General features: G+C 41.7%; 1 protein-coding gene across 1 annotated transcript; it reads left to right on the top strand.

The window, feature by feature from the left end:
- The first annotated feature begins 8,152 nt into the window (after nucleotides 1-8,152).
- Nucleotides 8,153-21,101, top strand: nr2c2 (nuclear receptor subfamily 2, group C, member 2). Its single transcript, XM_042085918.1, has 15 exons — nucleotides 8,153-8,398; nucleotides 9,810-9,919; nucleotides 10,280-10,375; nucleotides 10,802-11,002; nucleotides 13,803-13,908; nucleotides 14,096-14,275; nucleotides 14,419-14,566; nucleotides 14,884-14,974; nucleotides 15,274-15,404; nucleotides 15,564-15,738; nucleotides 16,678-16,799; nucleotides 16,965-17,104; nucleotides 17,811-17,948; nucleotides 18,632-18,737; nucleotides 18,907-21,101. Exons 2-15 carry the CDS (start codon nucleotides 9,860-9,862, stop codon nucleotides 19,079-19,081), a joined length of 1,869 nt encoding a protein of 622 aa, XP_041941852.1. The 5' UTR covers nucleotides 8,153-8,398; nucleotides 9,810-9,859; the 3' UTR covers nucleotides 19,082-21,101.
- Nucleotides 21,102-22,335: the final 1,234 nt, after the last annotated feature.

Raw genomic sequence — 22,335 nt, 5'->3', positions numbered from 1 at the left:
TATACTGAAAAGGTAGATTAATAAGCACCCAATACACACCACAAACCTTGTAGTCACTTTTGGCGGTACCTAAGGGGTTACAAACCTCGAAATCATCAATGAACAACCCAAGAGCAATGTGAAATTCCTCACCAGATAGCAATGCATTCTCTTTTCGATTCAAACTGTCATAAAATGATCCATACTGGCTTGTATGTGAACCTGAGCTATGATGTTGTAGAACTTTATCAAGTACATCATTTCGGTTGAGTAAATCTGAAAGAACACGTAAAATTGGAACATACACAAAGGTTCTCTGTCGAGCAGCATCTAGTACGTACTCAACTGGCTCAATTATGGTGAAATTTTCTTTGTAGAATCTAGCTCTTTTGTAAGTAGTGCCAAGTTAATTTTCTCTAGACAAGAATTTGAAGGGGTTTGATTTCTGAACAATATCAGACACCTGAGCAAGAAGAGGGGCATCACAGTTGCAGTTATGGTGCTCTAATATGGGTCTGATTGACCTTATAGTAAAGCTTTGTGCCAAAATGCTTATTTGATAAAGTTCATCAACTATATCTTGTATTGCAGATTTAGAAACATGCAAAACTGTCTGCATTCGTATGAATAAAGAGGCGAGACTATACTTAATAGTTTCCTCAATGTCCTCTTCATCATACTCATCACCATCATCAGAGTCTAAGCCCAACTCAATATCATCCTCTAAATGTGCATGGTCAGTAACTACAGCATGGGCCTCACTTCCAAAAGTAATAATATCAGGTCTTACATCATCTACACTAGGTGCATGGTGATACCTGCTCTTGTGAGCCTTAAAGGTGTTGTATACATTTGATTTGAAAGAGCACTGTTTAAAAGGACAATTCACTGTTTCCATTACATTACATTACATTACATTACATTTAGCAGACACCTTTTGACCAAAGTGACTTACATATGTCAAATACAAGGGATTACATTGTCCCCGGAGCAACTTAGGGTTAAGTGCCTTGCTCAAGGGCACAACGGTGGAAGCCGGGAATTGAACCGACAACTTTTAGGCTACTACACGCTAGCCCAGCATCTTAACCACTACGCTAGCACCGCCCTTACTCTTAGCATGCTTTCCTAAATGAACGAAGTATTTTGTAAGGTTGAAAGGTTCACAGAAATCACACAGTTCACATAACAGTTGTGCATTTACAGGTTCAGAGTCAATTTGTCGAGCATGCTGGGCAACCAAATGTTTTTTTAAAGCTACTTGGGTCTTGAGGGTGCAAGGACAGTCTTTGTATATGCAGGGAAAGGGGCAAGTAGTTCCATTGAATCCATGCTTAACTTTGTAATGCCTTATTACTTTCCGCTGATTTGCTGAGGAAAAAGTACAAAACTTACAGGTCCAATGCATCAGCCAGGCCAGGCTGAATTAATCTTCGGTCAGTTGTTTCTTAAGAAAGAAAGAGACAAAAATACTGCATTAGCATGGCTTAAAATACAAACAAATGGCATAGGTGTGTTGTCAGATAAGCCTGTTATTTCAGGATATGTCATGCAATTTAAGGATTATGCCCTATGTTGGAAGGCTATTTAATGTCAAACATAATGCATTGGTTAGCCCTTTCCCTAGTAGTGTACTAAGGCCTACATCATTCGAAAGAAAACAAAGCAAGTCAGTCGGATAATAACCCTTACTTAATTGCAAGCGCACGTGCGCACACACACATCACTACACACGGTAGCCTGTTGTCCCTATCAGTTCATACTTTCTAATGAATATTTCAGTTCAGTTAGAAAAATATAAATGGTTCACTACTTCAATATTATGATTGATTATATTCACGTTCAAGTTTCACTTCATTTAGTTATCCCTCTAGGGCTCTGGTCGGAGCCACGTGGCTCACGCGACCTAACGTACGTTACTTATCAGAACATGTTTGGACAGATCTGCCAAACTTTGCTCCACTTTCTTAACCTATCTCAGCGAGCATGGAGATGTCCTAAAAGATAGTACAGTGTCGTCGGCATTGAACTCTTTGCTCATACTTTCACCGTACACATTTCACTATATAGCCATCATCATTATATGCTTAGTTTTTAAACGGAGTCTTGTCTCATGACCTAGCCGGTATCATGGAGCTTGCTAGGCTAGTCGAACCAGTTAACGTTATCAGCTACTCAACAAAAGTGCTAACTACCTTAACTAACTTTCAGAGGATTAGTTCGTTACTTGCATAACTTAGTTGAAGGCAAGTTCAGAATTTCTCCACATAATCATTACATAGCTACTAGTCAATGTAAAACGTGCAATGTTCGTTCTTTTCCCACGATTCACAACGTACATATCACATATACGTCTTTGAAACTAAGGGTTTGCAAATTATACTGTAGGTTTGAATGGACAGTTCACTGTATTTCGCTTGGTAAAGACAAAACTCAAACTATACTAAAATATCAGACAGTAAAAAAAGTTTACTTATTCCAATAGTCAGCTTGCTTCACATGCGCCACGCTCGGTCCTTCGTTGTAGAATACTAACTAACTTGGTCTGCGCATGTGCAATAACGTAGCGTGGTGAACCAAAGGGTGAACTTCAACTTGAATTTGAGACGACAAGAATAACTCCGTTGTGTCAACTGTGCATTATAATTTCAGAGCGAAAACACATATATTTGTGTTATCTCAACAAAAGTATTGAACACTTTTAAGTTGAAAGTTCACTTGACCCAAAAACAGAAGTTGAGACAACAAAAAGAGGAAATAATTTTTTACAGTGTAACACACACTGAACCTGTCATGAAGAGGCCAAAATGATTGACCTGTCACCCCCCAATCCAAATGGATGCAGCTGCATTTATAGGCTAAGCCTAGGTCTACATGACGGGCCGCAAATAGGCTAAATAACTTTAAAAAAAAAAAAAATCCCGGAGGTCACCGGCATTTGCCCGGTTGTACAGATTATCAGTCCGAGCCTGGACACACACACGCATAAACACACACACACACACACATATAAAGACACATACATACACACACAGTAGACATGCAGGCATACACATGCACACACGCATGCACACACAGGCACGCAAACAAGCATACGCACGCACACTTACACAAACAAACACGCACACACACATAAAAACACACATGCAGGCACACACACAAGCGAACATACTGTACACACACACACACACATGCAGGCAAGTAGACACATGCACACACACACACTCCATAACCTCCACACACACGCAAGAGGAGGAGTACAGGAGCCTGGTGAAGGACTTTGTGCAATGGTGCAAACTCAACCACCTTCAACACTGCGAAGACCAAGGAGATGGTGGTAGATTTCTGCAGGTCTAAGCCCGCTCTGCTACCAGTCTCCATTGATGGGGTCAATGTGGAGGTGGTAAACACCCAATAAGTATCTGGATTTACACCTGGACAATAAACTGGACTGGTCAGCCAATACTGAAGCACTCTAAAAGAAAGGGCAGAGCAGGCTGTACTTCCTGAGGAGGCTGCGGTCCTTCAATGTCTGCAGCAAGCTCCTTAGGATGTTTTACCAGTCTATTGTTGCCAGCGTCCTCTTCTATGCTGTGGTATGCTGGGGAGGAAGCACAAAGCTGGGTGACTAGACAGGCTAGACAGGCTGGTAAGGAAACCTGGCTCTGTCGTGGGAGCTGAACTGGAGTGTATCACTTCAATATCAGATAAAATGACCCTGAACAAACTGATCAACATCTTGGACAATGACTGTCATCCACTCCACAGCACTATAACAAAGCAGAAGAGCTTGATCAGCTGGAGACTTCGCTCACTGCCATGCACAACTGATAGACTGAGGAAGTAATTTGTCCCCAGGGCCATAGAACTCTTCAATGCTTCTATAAAGGGAAGAGGAGAGATAGACTTCTGCCTCTCCACCTTCTCCATGTTTGTGTACTGACTGTCCACTGGCCTACTGTTTTTACTGCTACACTGTTTACAGGCTATATTAGCACATATGCACAACCCCTCCATCCCTCCCACAGCCTGGATTGTGGCCTTACTTAGTACATAATACTTAATATTTGACCAATGGCTGTAACCCTATTACTTCAACCTATTCTTGCACTGCTATAGTTTTTTTATTACTATGTCTACATTATTCTCTTATATGTCCATATTTATTTTATGCTGATCTCTAGACTTTCTTGCACTGTTACACTGTTGGACTTACTTATTTGCACTTACTTGACACTCTCATAGAGCACCTTACCATGCATACAGAATTACAGACTCAGTCCCTGCCATGTCACTGCAAGCGCCTCATGCGTATTCATCCTTAAGCACGTTATGTGGATATTTGATTTAGTAGTTTTTTTTATCTTCTACTGTCTTTATTGTTCAGTGTTATATATATATATAATTTTTTATACTGTAAGTGTTATGTTGTGTGTGATGTCTGTATGCTACTGAGACCTTGAATTTCCCCTTGGGGATCAATCTATCTATTGATCTATCTATATTTAAATGTGTTTATCTATCTATATTTAAACACGGATTCCCTGGCAGGTGTAATAGAAAGAAACAAAATTCCAGTGGATATTTCACGTCTTCTCAAAGACTGGCGGCTGTTAAGAGTGTTGAGAGTTAAGTTTTTGCCAAAAAAAATAAAAATAAAGCCAAAACACGTCAGTGATTTTAAGAAGCCTAGGGAAGATTTCCTTAAATCCTGATGACTAGTAAACCATTTTTGTAGAAAAGCAATTAAAATGGGAAAAGTAATAATTTATGAACCATATATTACAGATACTTTCAGTGGCTTTAATCAAAGTAACATTACGTTTACTTATAAGTGTACATCTCGCTTTTTATTATGACCGCCGCTAGCGAAGCGGTCATATAGGGATTGTCAACGTTTTTTTTGTTTTTTTTTCGTCATCTACTTCCTGAATTTTTGGTCAACGATACCCGGGACACCGAACCACCGGGGCACATGAAATTTGGTGGGTATGTAGCCCCACTAGACTTTTACGGAAAAATTTCGTTTGGTCCCCAGGGGCCACTCCTCCTCCACGCTGGGCCCCCCGAAACCCAAAAAATGCCGTTTTTCCTAAATAATACCTGAACCGTGGCACAGAGGATGAATAAATGTTTATGGTATGTTGGTCTCAAGGGCCCACATCAACCTAGCCCATAATCACTCATTTGTGATTTGCACCCCCCCACCCCGGTAAAAAATGAAAATGCAATGCAATATCATTCTGCTTTAATCGCCCCTCTCTTCAGTTAAGATGTTCAGAACTGCACCAAATTTTATGTGTATGATAAACCTGACATTCTCTGGGGGTATGCCAAGTTTCGTAGAATTTCATCCATGGGGAGGGTCTAAAAAAATTAAGTTATGTGTACATTTAGTGACTGTACACTCATTGGCCTGTAGATGGTGGTGCACACATATACACACGCACGCACACACACAGACACGTATACCATCAGTATCGGCAATTAGAACGGCCGATACATAATTACAAATTCAGCAGGATTAAAGGAAAACCAAATATTCATCATAATAATAATTTGGCTGCATTTCCAGTATTGGCGTCACATAGTCGTTTGTCCACTAGACACTACGCTTCCTACAAGGACAAGACTGTACAGTAGTTTACCACAGAGAACGTCTAATAAGGGTAGGATGCTTTCTGCATGACATGTAATTCCCATTTTCTCTTGAAGCCAAAATAAATCTGAGAATGTTTATCAGACATGCTTGTTTTTACTGCAGGTAGGCTACGTTAATCCTATCAATAGCAGGTAAAATAATGTTAATGTTACCGTTAGCATGGTTGAGTGATTGAGGCCGATTTGATTATTGATGTATTTGTAGAAAACCATAAATGCGTTTATAGGCTACCAAGCAAATTGATAACAGCACTAATTGTATCTTTCGACTGTCATCTCATTTGCTTATGACCATAACCTAGGCTACTAACAGGAGCTAAGTGAGTTAGCTGCTACGTGATGGTTTTCTAATGGAAATATGGCTCAGATAAAGCATCTGAGTCAACGTTCATTCCCAAACACCCATATAGGCTACTTCAATCCTCTATTTTCAAAGGTGATTCAAGTAAGGAAGAGCATGGCTCAAAGTAAAGTAACTGAAACTACATAAATTCGTCAAAGTGAATCATTTGTACATTATTCACTCGCTGCAATGTAGATTTATTAACGCACCTGTGATCTACATCTCCAAAAATGCGTCAGCCTGTAATGTACATTTAAACCAGAAGTTTTAGAGCACACTTTGAGATGTATTCAGGGCAGGGCTGTACCTACACATATTTGTTGCACGTGCTACAAAAATCATTCTTTGCGATGGATGATTTAGTACCAACGTTACACCGGTCAGATACAGTTTTGCCTATGGCTACCGTGATACTGAGGCGCTTTTTGTTGGTTCGAAGTGCGTGTTTAGTGTGTGAGAGGGGAGTCGATGTGCTTTGATTCCAGCTTGGTAGTTGGAGTCTATGCGATTAAAAACACGTGTGTGTGAAGTATCTAAACAATGATAATGCTTTAATTATGGCTGCTTTAGCCACAGACTTCGAGCTACTGTACAGTGAGTTGGGTTCCATTTAGAAGTGTCCACTTCATTCACCCTTTCCGTGATTCACACAGCTACGTCAATGTATTAGCCTAGCCTACTACTGATATGCAAAACTATTAACTTTTCGCCAAGAGGTGGCAGCTTAAGTCCGCTTGATACTGTAAGCCATTGGTTCCCAAAGGAGATTTTCTTTGGGTCGCCAGCATAGCCTAGTGACAATTTGTGTTGTAGGCATACCTTATATAGCTTATAGTTTGTTAACAGCCACGGGTTTGTCCCTCTATGCATTTTTGTATTTAGAATAGCTCTGAAACCGGGGGGCGAACACGTCGCAGGGGGGGCGCCAGTGCGTGGATATCTCAATCGCAAAATTAAACAATAGTATTTCTATCGGGCGACTACCATGGACTAGGCTGGGTGAAAATCAAAAGATTGAGCTTGGTCTGGCGAAAGCCACACTAACCATGGACCTCATAGTTGCAAAATGCAAGGGAACATAAATCAGCATATTATTTGCACAAACAATAACGGACAGTAGCTCTTCAACTTGGCCCGTTAAAGCAACACCAAAGAGTTTTTTGTACCTTAAAATAATGTTTCCAAAATCGTTTCAGTGGTTCATCAACTCGTAACAGGGTGAACAGCAATTCTGCATTCGCTTCGCGGCCCTCTATCGGCTATAACCGCACTATGTAGGCCTACGTTTGCCAGATCGGGTAGCAGATCTGTAGTTCGATGGAATGAGACATAAGAAACTACAAATTTGACTTGCATCTGATGTCGCAATACATCGTACTTTTATAAGTCATGCAAAATATTCTACCTTGTCTGTGGACATTGTTATTTGCAAAGCCGGTGCTGGATAAACAAATAGTGTGCGTGCGACAGAGGGAAAGTTCTTTGGTGTTGCTTTAAAATGTGTATGAACAGTCTCGCAACGCATTTCATGAAGGCCCTTTTGGACATGTCAGTTATTTGCACCACTGGGTAAAACGGCATTTTGTTTTAGACTACTGGTATTTAATTTGTGCATTGACAATAAAGCTGAACGTCATATGAACTAGATGACTAAAGATATGAATATGTAGAAGAAGAAACATTCACAAAAATCCATGACATGACCTCTCTTCTTGATAGCTGTTGAAAACTGCATGGAACTGACAGGGATTGTTTTGTTTAATAATAAATAAATAAATACATTATGCTGCTACCTTCTGCTTTTCCCAAATACAATGTAGCCTACAGGTGTACCTTTCATCAGTCCAGTTGCAATGGATGGACTGTGATGAACTGCCCTACTTGTGATTGTTTAGAGATTTTAAAGGTTTTATAACAATGCTACACTTTTTTTGGCAAGTGCTACAAATCTATTCACCTTTGCAGCGCCAGTAGGCAACTTTGTGTGCGGAATGTGTGCAAAACACACATTCCAAACAAGTATACACAAAAGTTTCAAGAGTGGGGGATGGAGTAGAAGATGGAGACAAATTCATTAATATGATTTATTTTCGCGGAATGGATGTACAGGACTGAGCGGCGGTCATATGTTGTACCGATATGCGGTACATCTAGTTCTCAAAGGTAGACTGAGCAGACTAGACTGACGTCAGCGCTGTCTGACTCGAGCAGCCCTGGCTCCACTGCTGTACTGTATGTGCACGAGGATCGAGAAAAAGGGGATAGGAGCGCGCAACGAGAGGGAGGAAGAAGAAAAAAACGTCCCAGCACGCTTGCGGAACGGGGTCACGAACTATGACCTTTCACAGATGAAAAACATAAACAAATACTTTTCATTAACCCGACTTCCAAATTCTACGTTGTTTAATCTTACAGGTAAGATGTTTATCGACTTTCAGCAGAGCTCTTTTGTAACCGAATTGTGTTAGCAAGAAAAACGAGGATTATTACTTGTGCTAGCAGGCTACATTGCTATTCTTGTGAGACATGGATAGCCCGGAAAACTCAGACTGGAGAAGGATGTCTAGGACTGCTGTCAGAATGCCTCAGATTTTCGACAACAGCGTCGATGTAGTTATCAAAGGGCCTTCGCTGTTTTCCTCACCGTAAACACAAGCAGTTCGTTCGTGTCATGACTTGCTACTGACAAATATATGCTAGGAACCACATGTGCAACAAAAAGCTGCCTTCAACGCTACTTATTAGCTTAACGGCTAATAGGCTAGCCTAGCCTTCGCGCAAATGAACCCGACCCTTTTACCTTTGCCATCTCGGGGAAAGGGGCTGGTTTAGTGAGAAGCGAATGCATTAAGAGCGAGTCGAACACATAGCCGTATGTGTGTCAGCTCATTAATGGAGTGAAACGTTATATATCACGCCGATCGAATCGGATAAAATTAATTTTACTTGCATTGTTTAATGGCTGCCTAAGGTATCGCTGGCTCATAGCCAAATTCTCCATTTTGTTCCGTGTTTTTTCTTCGCGGCTGTCTTTCGACGCCCCGGATTGACTTCAATTCACCCTATCAAAAATGTCCCCCGTTAATCAATAATTAATGTAATCAGTGCAGTGTTAAATGCAATTGCAAATATAACGAATGTTGCACAGGTGTATATTCAAGATACATAGTTGTAGGCTCAGCTGCAAATTAAATGATAGTCCTTCACGCAACTCTATCGTTAGCTTATTTCTTTTTAAAATCATGTCTGTCAGATGAATATTAAATGACTTTAACATTTGACATTTGGGCTGCCTCCCAAGATAGTTGGAGAATGTTGTCAGGTTTTTTTTTTTTTTTTCAGCGTGACCTTGTGCCCTGTTAGTGGGCGTTGCCCTGTCGTTTTGCAGAAACAACCCTCTCATGTGTTTCTAGAACAGCATGTCAACAGTATTAAACGTCTTCGTTTTCTTTTTTCTAAAACATCGCCTTTACTGAACAGTTGTGTTCCCTTCAAAGCAAGTTTTGTCTTTACAATTTGGTCGTAGATGAAGCATACAAAATCATTGCGACCCTTACAGTGCATCCAGAGTGGTGACATACAGCTGAGGCAGTCTTATCAGGCTAGTCATGTCTTCAGCACTTAATAGAGTTCAGATCTGATGCCATCTCACTGGTTGAACGTTTAGGAAAGCTCAGGAAACTGACTCATAAAACTGACTCTTATTCTGTCAGAAACCCTCAACTACTTAAGTGTCCTCACACCATTGATGTTTGCTGTGTAAATATGCACTGTATCTCAACCACATGCTTATCATTCCCACCTACTGTATGTGTCCATCTCACAGATGTGGCTGGAATCACGCCACTCCCACACAACTCATGACACTACATCACCATGACAACCAACATGGAGGTGCTCACTCAGCAGATAGTGGCCACTGATCAGGTTGCTGAGGTCAGTGTGTGTGTGTGTGTGTTACATGAGTGTTTCTAATTGTGTGTAGGTATTTGTTGGTCATGGTTCTGCTATGAAGCTATGTGAGCTGTGGGTATCTCAGCGCTCTGTGGTTGTAATAACAATGCACGTAATAATATGATGGTGTCCCTGTGTAATAGAGCTATATGTTTCATAGCTGATTCAGTCTTTGGTAGCCATGGAAACACGATGCTTGACCTTTCAAGATGTTCAAATTGTGCACATTTACACATTTAGCCATTGGTAGTGTGTGTGTGTGTGTGGTATTTTTTTGTTGTTGTACTACTGGGATGTTTTTAGTTACAGTAAAGATGTGTGTGTGTGTGTGTGTGGGTACAGACGTCTCCTTCAGATTCCTCCGTTATGAGTGACTCCCCACAACGGATCCAGATCATCTCCACTGACTCTATAGTCAGTACACCTCAACGTATACAGGTACACACACACACCCTTACATCAGCTCATTTCAATTTATGGAGTTCATAAATTCATCTCACATTATGGTCAGTACACCTCAACGCATACAGGTATTCACACACACACACACACACACACACATACCTACACACTCAAACACATGTCAGCTCATTTCAACTCATTGAGTTATCTCACATTATGGTCAGTGCACAGCATTGCACACCCACCAGGATGCATGGACAATTTCAGGTACACTCATACACTCTATACATAATTATAACCATCAAATAAACCCTAGTGCATTCAGTTTGGGGCAACATTTTTATTTTTAAAATACATGTTTTTGCACTCTTGACAACATTGAAGGTGATCATGTGTTTGATTTAAATTAATTTAATGAATGCAGTCAGTCTTGATCTCCCTCTCTTTTTGTTCCTCCGACAGATTGTGACTGACCAGCAGACAGGTCAGAAGATCCAGATAGTGACCACTGTGGACCCTACATGCAACCCCAAGCAGCAATTTATCCTGGCATCGCCTGATGGCACTGGGGCCAGTAAAGTCATCCTGGCATCGCCGGAGAGCCAGAACGCTAAACAGCTCATCTTTACCACTGCAGACAGCCTGATGCCTGGCAGAATACAGGTACAGCCTCTGGTTGTGGTCATCATAGCAACTGCCCATAACAACCATAGAAACAAATGTAACCACTTTACCCAGTACAACTATTGCCTCAACCACACTCAGAGTGTGAACTAAGTAATTTTGTTTTCATCACTGAGCTGGTATTCATGAATTGATTCCTGGATCATTACCTATCCAAAATAGATAAGTAAAATAGGGCCCTAAGTTTACATTTAGGGCCCTATTTTGATGCTCAGAAACGCAGCGTGTAGCGTATTCTTATCACGATGCAAAGAGTATTCCTATCTAACACTCAAATTTTTCGCCATGCGCTTCTCTTTTATTAAACAATGCGCCCAGGGGTGTGGCAATTAACGACCTAAGGTGTGGTCTAGCGCATTATCTAAAAATCGCTATCTTACACCATCTAAAAAGCATTACGCCACTGACCAAGAAAAACCTGGTCTATAGCGAAATTCACATTAGAAGCATAGCTGAATACGCACTGTCACAAGATGTCTGCAGGATAGATGTCCTTAGGTTTTAGGTCATTCGAACATTACTGGGGTAAATGTTGCTTTTTTCAGGCTATGTTTTCGATGTTAACCCATTGTCAGTCAATAGTGAAAGCAATTAACTGTGTAGAACTGTTTTGTCGTTGACTATGACACCACGGTGAAGTTAGTTTCACTTGAGTTAACTCTTGCCTATTTTAACTCTTGCCTATGAGTTAAAATAAAAGTGCACATCAGGGTCTACACTAACACTACACTACACTAACATTTTTTTCCAGGAGCACTTGTGCGCCCAAGTTAAAAAACTTAGGAGCACAGACAAAAATTTGGGCGCACAGTCACTTCTGTACTTAACTTACACATAATCTAACATTACACTGCAGCTAACAGTTAAACATGCCAGTGCACCAATTGCGAATATTAAAAATGACTGACAACATTTAGGCTACAGGAAACAGGATTTTAAAGATCAGTGCCTACTTTATTTTCAGTCTGTTCTATTTTCCTACATTTTGTTAATGTAAAATAATATTGCCATATTTGCATTTAGCCTGTATATCAAGTATCCTGCCAAATGTAGGCTAATTTATTTATTTGTGAATCCATCTGTAGCTAATCCAAATATGCCCATGGTGACCTATCTGACTGCATATTGCCTAATACTACTACTAAAACAGTCAATTTTCTCTTCCACAAAACCCAACATAGGCCATCAAGGATATATATATTTTTTTTATCCTTTTTTTTTTTTTTTTGAAATATCTGCATTGATGGGGGCAGTAGGCAAACGTTAGGCCTACTTTCGTTTTGCGCTTCAGCTTGTATTCGGTGTAAACAAACAAACATGCGTGGAAGCCTGGAGTTGTCAGTAGCGTTCTACCTTTGAACAAAATGGGAGTATTACGGGAGGCTACTTTTGTGCCTGTTCGCTACAGCTATATTTTGCATATTGCAGCCAATACGTCAACTGGGATAAAAGGCATGTTAGGTTACCTTTTCTTCTCTCACTGCATTCTCAGAATCTCATCCTGTTCCTCCTAAATCCGATGAATTCGGTGGATAGAAGAACTAATTTTTTCAATCTTTGCATCTTGGCTGGCTAGTCTAACTTTCCGCTTTTTCTGCGCGCTCTTGGATTTGATAGAAGCGACTACTAGCGAGTCACAACGAGAAATTGCTAACGTTGATGGGAGGTGTAGTTTTTATGCTGCATTCGCGACGTGATTCTATGGTTTGCACATGTTTCTCGATGTTGCAGTGACTTCTACATTGACATGGTTAGAAGTCATTCGCACCAGTGCGCCTAAATATTTTTTTGCACTCGCACGCCATCATTTTTACTCGCATGTGCGAGTGAAATGGGCGCACTGTAGAGCCCTGCACATGCATGTAGGTTATACTCTGCTAGGTTTTAGTAAAGCATGGTTTAGTGGAATACCTGTTCCATACGGTCTCACATGTAAGCAGATTCCTTCAAATGCACCGCTGACTTTCAAAATACCCTGCGCTGTTTGAAGTTGCGCTGCTTGCTGTTAAAGGGTATGACAGATGTCATTCTTATTGGTTTAAAGGATGTTAACGCCCAAAACACACCCATGACTGATTAAGAAACATAAGAGCCGCCTTTTTGCGTCAGGCGCACAACTTTTGATAACAAAACCACCCCGAATGTGGACTGGACAAACCCCTAAATGTATTTACGCTATTCGCCAGTGACCATGTGTTTTAGATCCCCAAAATAGAGCCCTTATTCTTTTAGCAGACACTTCTATCCAAAGCGACTTACGTATGTCAATTATATTATTATCCCCGCAGCAACTTGGGGTTAAAAGTTGTATTAGCGATTTCAGGCACAAAAAGGCCCAAACATAAATGATCACATTCATCAAATCTTTCCTAACGATCCGCTAGCTGTCTGCCCCATAAGCAGGCTGTCAAAAAAATGCGTCTCTGTAGGCAGTTTAGGCTCTGAGATCTGTACACAAAAACAATTGCAATCAACAAGGGTTGGCAACCCACTCGAAGGCAAAATAAAGTGTATCAACCAATAAACAACGAGATTTTAGGAGAGTTTTAATTGCACGGGAGGGAGGGGGAGAGAGTAGCAAGCTAGCTCTCTGTTTTGTTTGAACATCAACAGAAGTGACCCCGCTATCGCTGATACAACCTTTAAGTGTCTTGCTAAAGGGCATAGCGGTGGAAGCTGGGAATTGAACCCACAACTTTTCAGGCTACTGCATTTATGTACTGTATGTATGTCGCTGTCTGAATCCAATGACTTTGTGGGCCTGACCTTTCCTGTGCAGATAGTGGCAGATGCCGTGTCAGTGGAGAGGCTGCTGGGAAAGGCAGGAGACATGGGCCGGCCGCAGCCTGTGGAGTACTGTGTGGTCTGTGGAGACAAGGCCTCAGGTACACTCTATCCTTAAGATGTGAGCAACACACACACACGCACACACACATATATACAAGCAGCATAAATATACACATGTACAGACAGCACACTCGAAGGATGCTTGTGTTTGTTTGTCTGTTTTGTCATTTTTTTCACTGACTTGTGTGTGTGTGTGTGTGTGTGTGTGTGTGTGTGTGTGTGTAGGGAGGCATTATGGGGCAGTCAGCTGTGAGGGCTGTAAGGGTTTCTTCAAGCGGAGCGTCCGTAAGAACCTAACCTACAGTTGCCGCAGCAACCAGGACTGCATAGTCAACAAGCACCACCGAAACCGCTGTCAATTCTGCCGTCTCAGGAAGTGCCTGGAGATGGGCATGAAAATGGAGTGTGAGTCTTGCACACACAGAGACACATGCACCTATTTTACAAGGCACCTGTAAGAATGGCCACACAGAATACATAGCGTCTCATACTGTGTGTGTGTGTGTGTGTGTGTGTGTGTGTGTGTGTGTGTGTGCGCGCACGCGCAGCTGTGCAGAGTGAGAGGAAGCCAGTGGATCTTCCGAGAGAAAAGCCGGCCAACTGCGCTGCCTCCACAGAGAAGATCTACATCCGCAAAGATCTGCGGAGTCCACTCATCGCCACGCCAACCTTCATCACTGATAAGGATGGCGCACGGTACTTACACTTATACGTACTTAAACACACACACACACACACACACACACACACACGTTTCTTGGTGTTTTATGCCCCCAACGTTGTCTTTAAGGCAGCGCTGCCTGGAAGTCACTAGGATTAGGCATGGGTTAGGGTTAGGGTTAGGTTTAGGATTAAGTGCCTTTAAGTCAGCGGTGGCAGCACTGCCTGGAAGACGACATTGGGGGCATAAAACACCATCGAGCCACACGCACGCACAATGCCACAACAAAAATGTGTGTGTGTGTGTTTTGATTTGCTGATTTGCTGATTTTACCTGTTGGTTTTCCTTGTAGTTCAGGTCTGCTGGACCCCGGTATGCTGGTGAACATCCAGCAGCCTCTCATTCAGGCTGATGGCACGCTGCTCCTGGCTACTGACACCAAGGTACACTGGAGGAAAACTCAATCAGTTGGGGGGAGCTGTAGCGTACCGTAGTGTACCGCACCACGAACGGGCTCATTGCCCACAGGAGCGCAGGTTCTAATCCGGCTTGAGGTCATTCCCAAAACGCACTTCCCATCTCTCTCGCACTCATTTTCTGTCATCTCTTCACTGTCCTAATTGAGTAAAGGCGGAAAGGCCCAAAATGTAACTTAAAATAAGTAATCAGTTGCCACACAGTGTTTGTCTTAAAATACAACAAAGCCAGAGTTTCATTTTTCCCCACTTTTCAATCTCGACAGGGAGAGTCCAATCAGGGTGACCTGGGAACGCTCGCCAATGTTGTGACATCACTTGCAAACCTGAACGAATCACTCAACAATGGAGATTCTGCCGATTCACCACAAGAGGATCAGTCTACTGAAATCACACGGTGTGTGTGTACAGGATGAAACATACATTAAAGCGTTGAGTAATGTGCATTTATTGTGTGTGTGTGTGTGTAAACATAGATAAAGTGTTGACGCATAGCCTGAAATGTGTGTGTGTGTGTGAGTGTTAATGTGTATTTGTTGTGTGTGTGTGTTGGCAGTGCCTTTGACACGCTGGCTAAAGCTCTGAACCCCAGTGAGGTCGGAGGAGGGCAGAGCCTGGGGGAGGCGGATTGTGTGGGCGGAGCCACCATTCAGGTGATCAGTAGGGACCAGGTGACGCCCATCATTGAAGTGGAGGGGCCCCTGCTCACAGACACCCACGTCAGCTTCAAGGTGGGAGAAACATAAATGATGACCAGTCTCCAATTAAGACTCCAAACAGTCTTCGATAGAGTATCGAAGTGTGACGTTGCGCTTCCATGCAGCGTCACTGGATCTAAACAAACTTTTGAAGTGTCATCGACAGCATATACATGTGACATCGTGTCTTTCTCATACATTGTTTTTCAAATGTAGGCTATTGCCGTTTAAATGTGTTTTACCTGCTCAGCAGCAGCTTAGCCACACAGCACAATTCCCTGCCAGGTGTAATAGTAAGAAACAAAATCCCAGCTAATAGTTTAAGCCTTATCAAATGCTGACTGGCTGTTAAGAGTGACGTTTTTTGCCCCAAAAATAAAGCCAAGACACGTCCGTGAATTTAAGGATTTTAACCGCAAGAAAGCCACCGCTATGGTCACCACTATTATTAAATTGGTTTGTTTAGATCCAGTGAAATTGCTGCCTTGACAACGCTACGTCATGGCTTCGGTACTCTTTTCTATACAATTATGAAAACAACATAATGGCAACACATCAATTATTTTGCTATATTCTGTGTTGCAGCCATTTTCTTGTTTTGTCTTTAGTTATGAATTTATAGCACCCCTTCACTTTACAGTGGCAATTGTAGAATTATTTTAAACAGCATTTGCACATTTGTACATTTGTTTTTCAGTTTAAGTATTGATCACTCAGTATTGATCAAAATAATCGTGATTTAAACAAAATGGCACAAGTGTTAGTGGCAGTGGTAGCAGATATCGAATCTGTGATTCAACCGTAGGCATGAGGCTTTTTCACAAAGCTGTTGTAAAATCTAGATATAGAGATGCAATCAAATTTGAACACTGCTCAATAATTTATTATCAATAAAAAACTTAATTAGCTGAAATGTAAATATATAAATAGACTGAAACTGATCATTGTGTTCCCCTTTGTCTGTCTCTCTAGTTGACGATGCCCAGTCCAATGCCAGAGTATCTGAATGTTCACTACATCTGTGAGTCTGCGTCCCGCCTGCTTTTCCTCTCTATGCACTGGGCACGCTCCATACCAACATTTCTCGCTCTTGGGTGAGAGCTCCGACACTGACTGTGTGTGTGTGGGTTTGTGTGTAAAGAAAGTTGTTTGGGTACTAGATAGGCATGTACAGGCATGTACAGACATTCTCAGAGTCATACCCTCTGCTCTGCCTGTGAGTTTTGATCTGTAAATCTGTGTGTGTGTGTGTGCTGCAGACAGGAGTGTCACACGGCGCTGGTGCGGGCGTGTTGGAATGAGCTCTTTACGTTGGGACTGGCACAGTGCTCACAGGTCATGAATCTCTCCACCATCCTGGCAGCAATCGTCAACCACCTACAGACCAGCATCCAGGATGGTATGTCGGCAGTATACTGTGCCACTTGTATGTCCAGTGGTGTAAATTGACGGGAGAGAGTTTTGATCACTGGGCCCAACTTCCATAGACCTCACTGAGTCAGCAGAATTACAAGGATAGGGGGCAACTGGCTACAGGGCCCGTACCACATATGGGCCCAAGTGCCCACAGGGACCCAGGTTTGAGTCTGACCCGGGTCATTTCCCGATCCCACTCCATCTCTTTCTCCTCTTCATTGTCCTGTCATAATAAAGGCAAAAAGCCCAACAAAATATACTTTAAAACAAAAAGAACCTAATCAGTGCTATAATGATGATGCTAATTAGGCATTTGTCTAGATAGATAGATAGATAGATAGATAGATACTTTATTGATCCCCAAGGGGAAATTCAAGACTAATTGACGCAGAGAATGCAAAGATTACTAGTGACTCCTTTGACGGCAGATGCAGACACAGAAACATTTCGATCCCCCCTCCAAGGACATACAGATACTCAGAAACAAAGTCATGTCATACATGGAGGAACACAGAGCATGGTTAAAGAAATATAAGAATATAAAATAAAAGATATAAAATAATAGTAAAGAAACATCATGAATATCAGACGTAGACATACATATAATGTACATACCAATAATGATTCTGGTTCATAATCCTTTCGCTCTGTGTTGTGCCTGTTATTGACCCTTGTTTGGTCTTCTTCAGAGAAGCTGTCTAGCGACCGCATCAAGCTGGTTATGGAGCACATCTGGAAGCTGCAGGAGTTCTGCAACAGCATGGGCAAGCTGGAGACGGATGGCTATGAGTACGCCTACCTCAAAGCCATCGTGCTCTTCAGTCCAGGTGAGTTTATACTTAAGCAATAAGCCCCGAGAGGCCATTCTATATCGTGAATATAGCACAGCTGAGGGGTGTTGTTAGGCACGAAGCGAGCGAAGCGAATATTCACAATATAGAACGGCCTCAAGGGGCTTATTGCTTTTATAAAACGGCTACCACATATAGGACATTAAAAATTGATACAAAATAAACAAATAATCATGAAATTTAAACGCTATTTCATCTACAAATGTCCATTCTTCCGCAGAGTCCCCATAGAATAGTTCCACCCCTAGTAGATTCTTATCGGAATTGTTGCTCAGCAACTTTAAATTGTAACCATTAACTGTGCATTCTAAACGCATTAATATAGAACGAAATGCGGTCTCAGCCGTGCTATATCGGGAAAATATACAACAGCATCGAACGCGATTCAACCAATCATAATCAAGGACCGGAACTATCCGTTTTATAACCTGTACTTTACTATTTAAACCCCTCCAGAGCATTAGCAAGGCTGTCATTCTTTTTTTATATTCTCAAACTGAAACAATAACTTCAGTAGATATGTAGTTGTGATTTTAAAGATGTAGTCATTAATCTTAACCCATTGCAAATTCAGCAAGATGAGGTTAAACTGAAGAGTAATTTAGCTTTGGTCCCATCATCCTTCAGTTGACTCATATGGTTCATGATCTATCTCACAGACCACCCCGGCTTGAGTAACAACAGCCAGATAGAGAAGTTTCAGGAGAAAGCTCAGATGGAGCTGCAGGACTATGTGCAGAAGACCTACCCAGAGGACACATACAGGTACTGTACCTGAATGTGATGTGCCACTTGAAGCTGTGAATATCAGTCAAATAAGTCAGCCTCTAAAACTGAATGTTCACCTTTTTCTCTTAACTGTGTGTGTGTGTGTGTGTGTGTGTGTGTGTGTGTGTGTGTGCACGTGCGTGTCTGTGTGTGTGTGTGTGTGCAGGTTGGCTCGAATCCTGATGCGCCTCCCTGCTCTGCGGCTCATGAGTTCCAGCATCACGGAGGAGCTCTTCTTTACAGGGCTGATTGGCAACGTGCCCATCGACAGCATCATCCCCTACATCCTCAAGATGGAGACCGCCGACTACAACAGCCAGATCACGGGCTCCAGCGCGTGACCCTCGTGACCCCCAGGTCACACGGGACCTCACTCTGAACCCACTGCCCTTTTGGCCTTAAAGTGCTTCAGTCCCACAAACCATGCTCTCCCTCATTCCAAACAGTGACCCTAATACAGTACATATTCCCTTTTTTTCTTTTTTGGTGGATGAATTTTATGTTTAATGTAAACACATTATGAAATTTTTACGGTAATCATGCTTTAATCTCAGTAGGCCATTTTGAGGCGTTTGTTCAAAGCCCTGACGCTCGGCCTGAATGTTCACTCAGAGAGATGCGTCACACTTCGTTTCATGACCCGGAGCGTCGTGTTCCAGGAGCGCAGCGCTCTGCTCTCTCTCTGGGACTCTCGCGGCTCGAGTCTGGGCCGCAGCTGATGCCAGCGATTCGTTTTCTACGCTTCGTAGAATAAGCACTTACATCCCAAGCATTTATAGAAGACATTCATGGAAGCCTTTTGTTTGTGTTTTTTTCCCCTGCACATATGCCTTTTTTTACGTCTGGCTTGTTGAGGATATCCTCTTGCCTTCTGCCTGCTACTCTGCGCACGGTCAGCCAACTGAGACCCTGTAACACATGAACAATCCCTCTGTGTGGATAATCGGAGTCTCAATGAATGTCTTCACAAGACGTCTTCTTGGACTTGGTCTGTTTAGATAAACTGATCATCAAATGTCTTTGTTGCTGGCTCTGCTGAATATAATGTGGGTGGGTCTATGCAGCTGTCTGTCTTTTAGTCAGGTACAGCTCGCAGTTACTTCTCAGATAATGTTCGATTCCATACAGTAATTTTTTTCTCAAACTCTGAAGCCATTTTAGTTTGTACGATAATGAATCACCATAAGCCTATTCATATTACCACATAGAAGCCTGTTGTTGCAGTAGCCCCCTTACTTTCCCTGACAACTTTAAAAAAGTTGAAACCGAGATAGCCCTCTCATTTGATGTGGCTTTCAAAGTCCATCATAAGGAATTCATGTGAATGAGTCGTGGTCAGTAACACCAGAGGTCTGAATGTGATTACCCTGAGCCACCATAGATACACATGATCAGCAAGGCAGATAGTTCCATAAATGTGGAGGACTGGCTCCTCATTTTCCATGGGTGAGAGCCTAACGTCCACATAGCCTCAGTTCTCTGTTGTCATGACAATCATGTAGTCAATCTTCTGTTAGATTTCATTTTGTCTCTTGTGGTGTTCATATCCTCAGTCTGTCTCTGTGTGTGTGTGTGTGTGTGTGTGTGTGTGTGTGTGTGTGTAAGTGAGCAAGAGAGAAACTTCTTACGTTTTTTTTTATCTCTGAATATGTTGCAGCTCTTAGATGTTTACAAATGTTGCCATTATTTCCCCTCAGGCATCTCTTGTTGTTTCCTGGAGGGGTCCTCCTCCTCCTGAAGAGCTTTTTGTTACCCTTCTCTGCCAGATCCAAATTAGTGGCCATAAGTCATCACTCAGTCCTTTCTGCATGTCAGCACATTTTATGTGGTCAAGAAAGCCTGCTGACTGAGGAGGATTCAGAACTGATATCTAGCTTTGGCATCCCATGTCCTAGCAGTCTGATGTAGCCCAATCAAAAGTGTACTATAAGTACAGCTGTGTGCACTTATGTTCGAGGTGGACCTGTGAACACAAAACTTGTTTAATAATTTATAGGAGAAGAAAGATTATGTATGGCTAAACAAAAAACTTAAAATATGTCTTAATTTGAATATGAGTTGTACATTGAATATTACTTTAATCTTTGGGGTTAAAGATTTGTTTAAGACTGTTTATGAATAGATTGTTCTGTGAAATGTGCTTTTTATGTAATTTCCTAAATATGAATGCATGTTTTTGTTAATCTGGAGCTTTTGTATGCCACATTATCAGGCTGTCTGACAATGAGCAGTGTTGTTTTTAGTTTGTAAATAGTGCATTGCGATGCATGGACTAGCTTATGCATTTTATGAAATGCTGTGAAACGTGGTCAAATGTGTGCTCCACTAAGATCGCCTCTGTAATTAAATGACATAAATGCAGTCTCTGTTTTCATTTGTTTATTCCCAGATGTGTTTCTATACCTTATCATTACCAGAGGGCACAAATACATCAAAAACTTTTGTTACAAACTACAAATACTGGCTCATAAAATGTAACAAAATAAAATACAAAATACTGATGTAAAAAATGTATTTGAAAATACAACAATATCCACACAATAATCATGGTATACCAACTTTTTAAAAAGAAACTACAAAGCATTTTATTGAAAACGTATCCCCAAGAGACAAGAAATACTATTTTCTGATTGGCTGGCAGAGGGCTATTAATTCTGTACATGGGTGCTCCTATGAAGTAGATCTGGTAAACAAAAATGTAAACATCCCATATCGATGATTGAACTGACAAGAAGCAAACTTCGCAACAGTGGAATCAACTGTAACATAGCACAGTGTTTCTTAACTGGTGGGTCGGGACCCAAAAGTGGGTTGCGGAACCGTTCTGGGTGGGTCGCAGAGCTTGTGGTTAAAAATAAATTAAAAAATCAGCAATTTAAAATGATACCTTATCAGATCTAACATTGGACCTTTATTTTTTTGGTAAACTTTATGTGTAGCCTACATATCAGTCATTGTCATGGACATAGTCAATGTTTATGTGATAGGTCATGTTAGAGATCATTTTAGTGGTAAACGGAGTAGGCTGCTACTCTGAATATTTAAAGTAGCCTACAGTAGGCTCAGATATGGATTCGCTTAAACTGAGGACAAAATAGGATAGAAACCCCATTGTGTGGTGTGCAGTAGATAGCTGGCACATGAGAGCATGAAACCATCAAAACTAAAATGCCACATAGAAACAAGGCACCTCTGTCAAAGTCATACCTGTAGAGTACTTTGAAAGGTGACATCAAGAGTTGAAGACTTCACAAGGCTAATGCCAAACAAGTACTGTAGACTACCCACCATCATTTCCGTAACCAATGAATGTATAACAACAAATTTAACAGGTCGGGCTCTTTTTAAACTGAACTGCATTTCCCTTTTTGTGCTATAAATGCATGCCTATTGCCTACATAAATGACTGGCAACATGGGGGACAAACAGAATAACATCCTGCAAGGTTGATTTACAGAATTAATTAACTTGGTGGAGAAAACTCTTTCTGCATCGGGGAGGTCTTTGTGTCCATTATTTCTGCATACCTCTGCGGATGTTATCCCTGGCATGAATCCTCATGTCAAATCCATTAAGTGGTTTTAATACTGTCCTG

Source organism: Alosa sapidissima, chromosome 3, assembly GCF_018492685.1.
Source record: "Alosa sapidissima isolate fAloSap1 chromosome 3, fAloSap1.pri, whole genome shotgun sequence".
NCBI lineage: Eukaryota > Metazoa > Chordata > Actinopteri > Clupeiformes > Clupeidae > Alosa > Alosa sapidissima.
This window is presented reverse-complemented; position numbering and strand designations above follow the sequence as displayed.

Excerpts from the sequence above, each read along its gene's own strand:
- nr2c2 (XM_042085918.1), top strand. The coding sequence starts at position 9,860 with ATGACAACCAACATGGAGGTGCTCACTCAGCAGATAGTGGCCACTGAT. Across the intron at positions 10,376-10,801 it reads GTACACCTCAACGTATACAG|ATTGTGACTGACCAGCAGAC; the intron begins GTACACACACAC and ends TTCCTCCGACAG. Across the intron at positions 17,949-18,631 it reads CATCGTGCTCTTCAGTCCAG|ACCACCCCGGCTTGAGTAAC; the intron begins GTGAGTTTATAC and ends TCTATCTCACAG.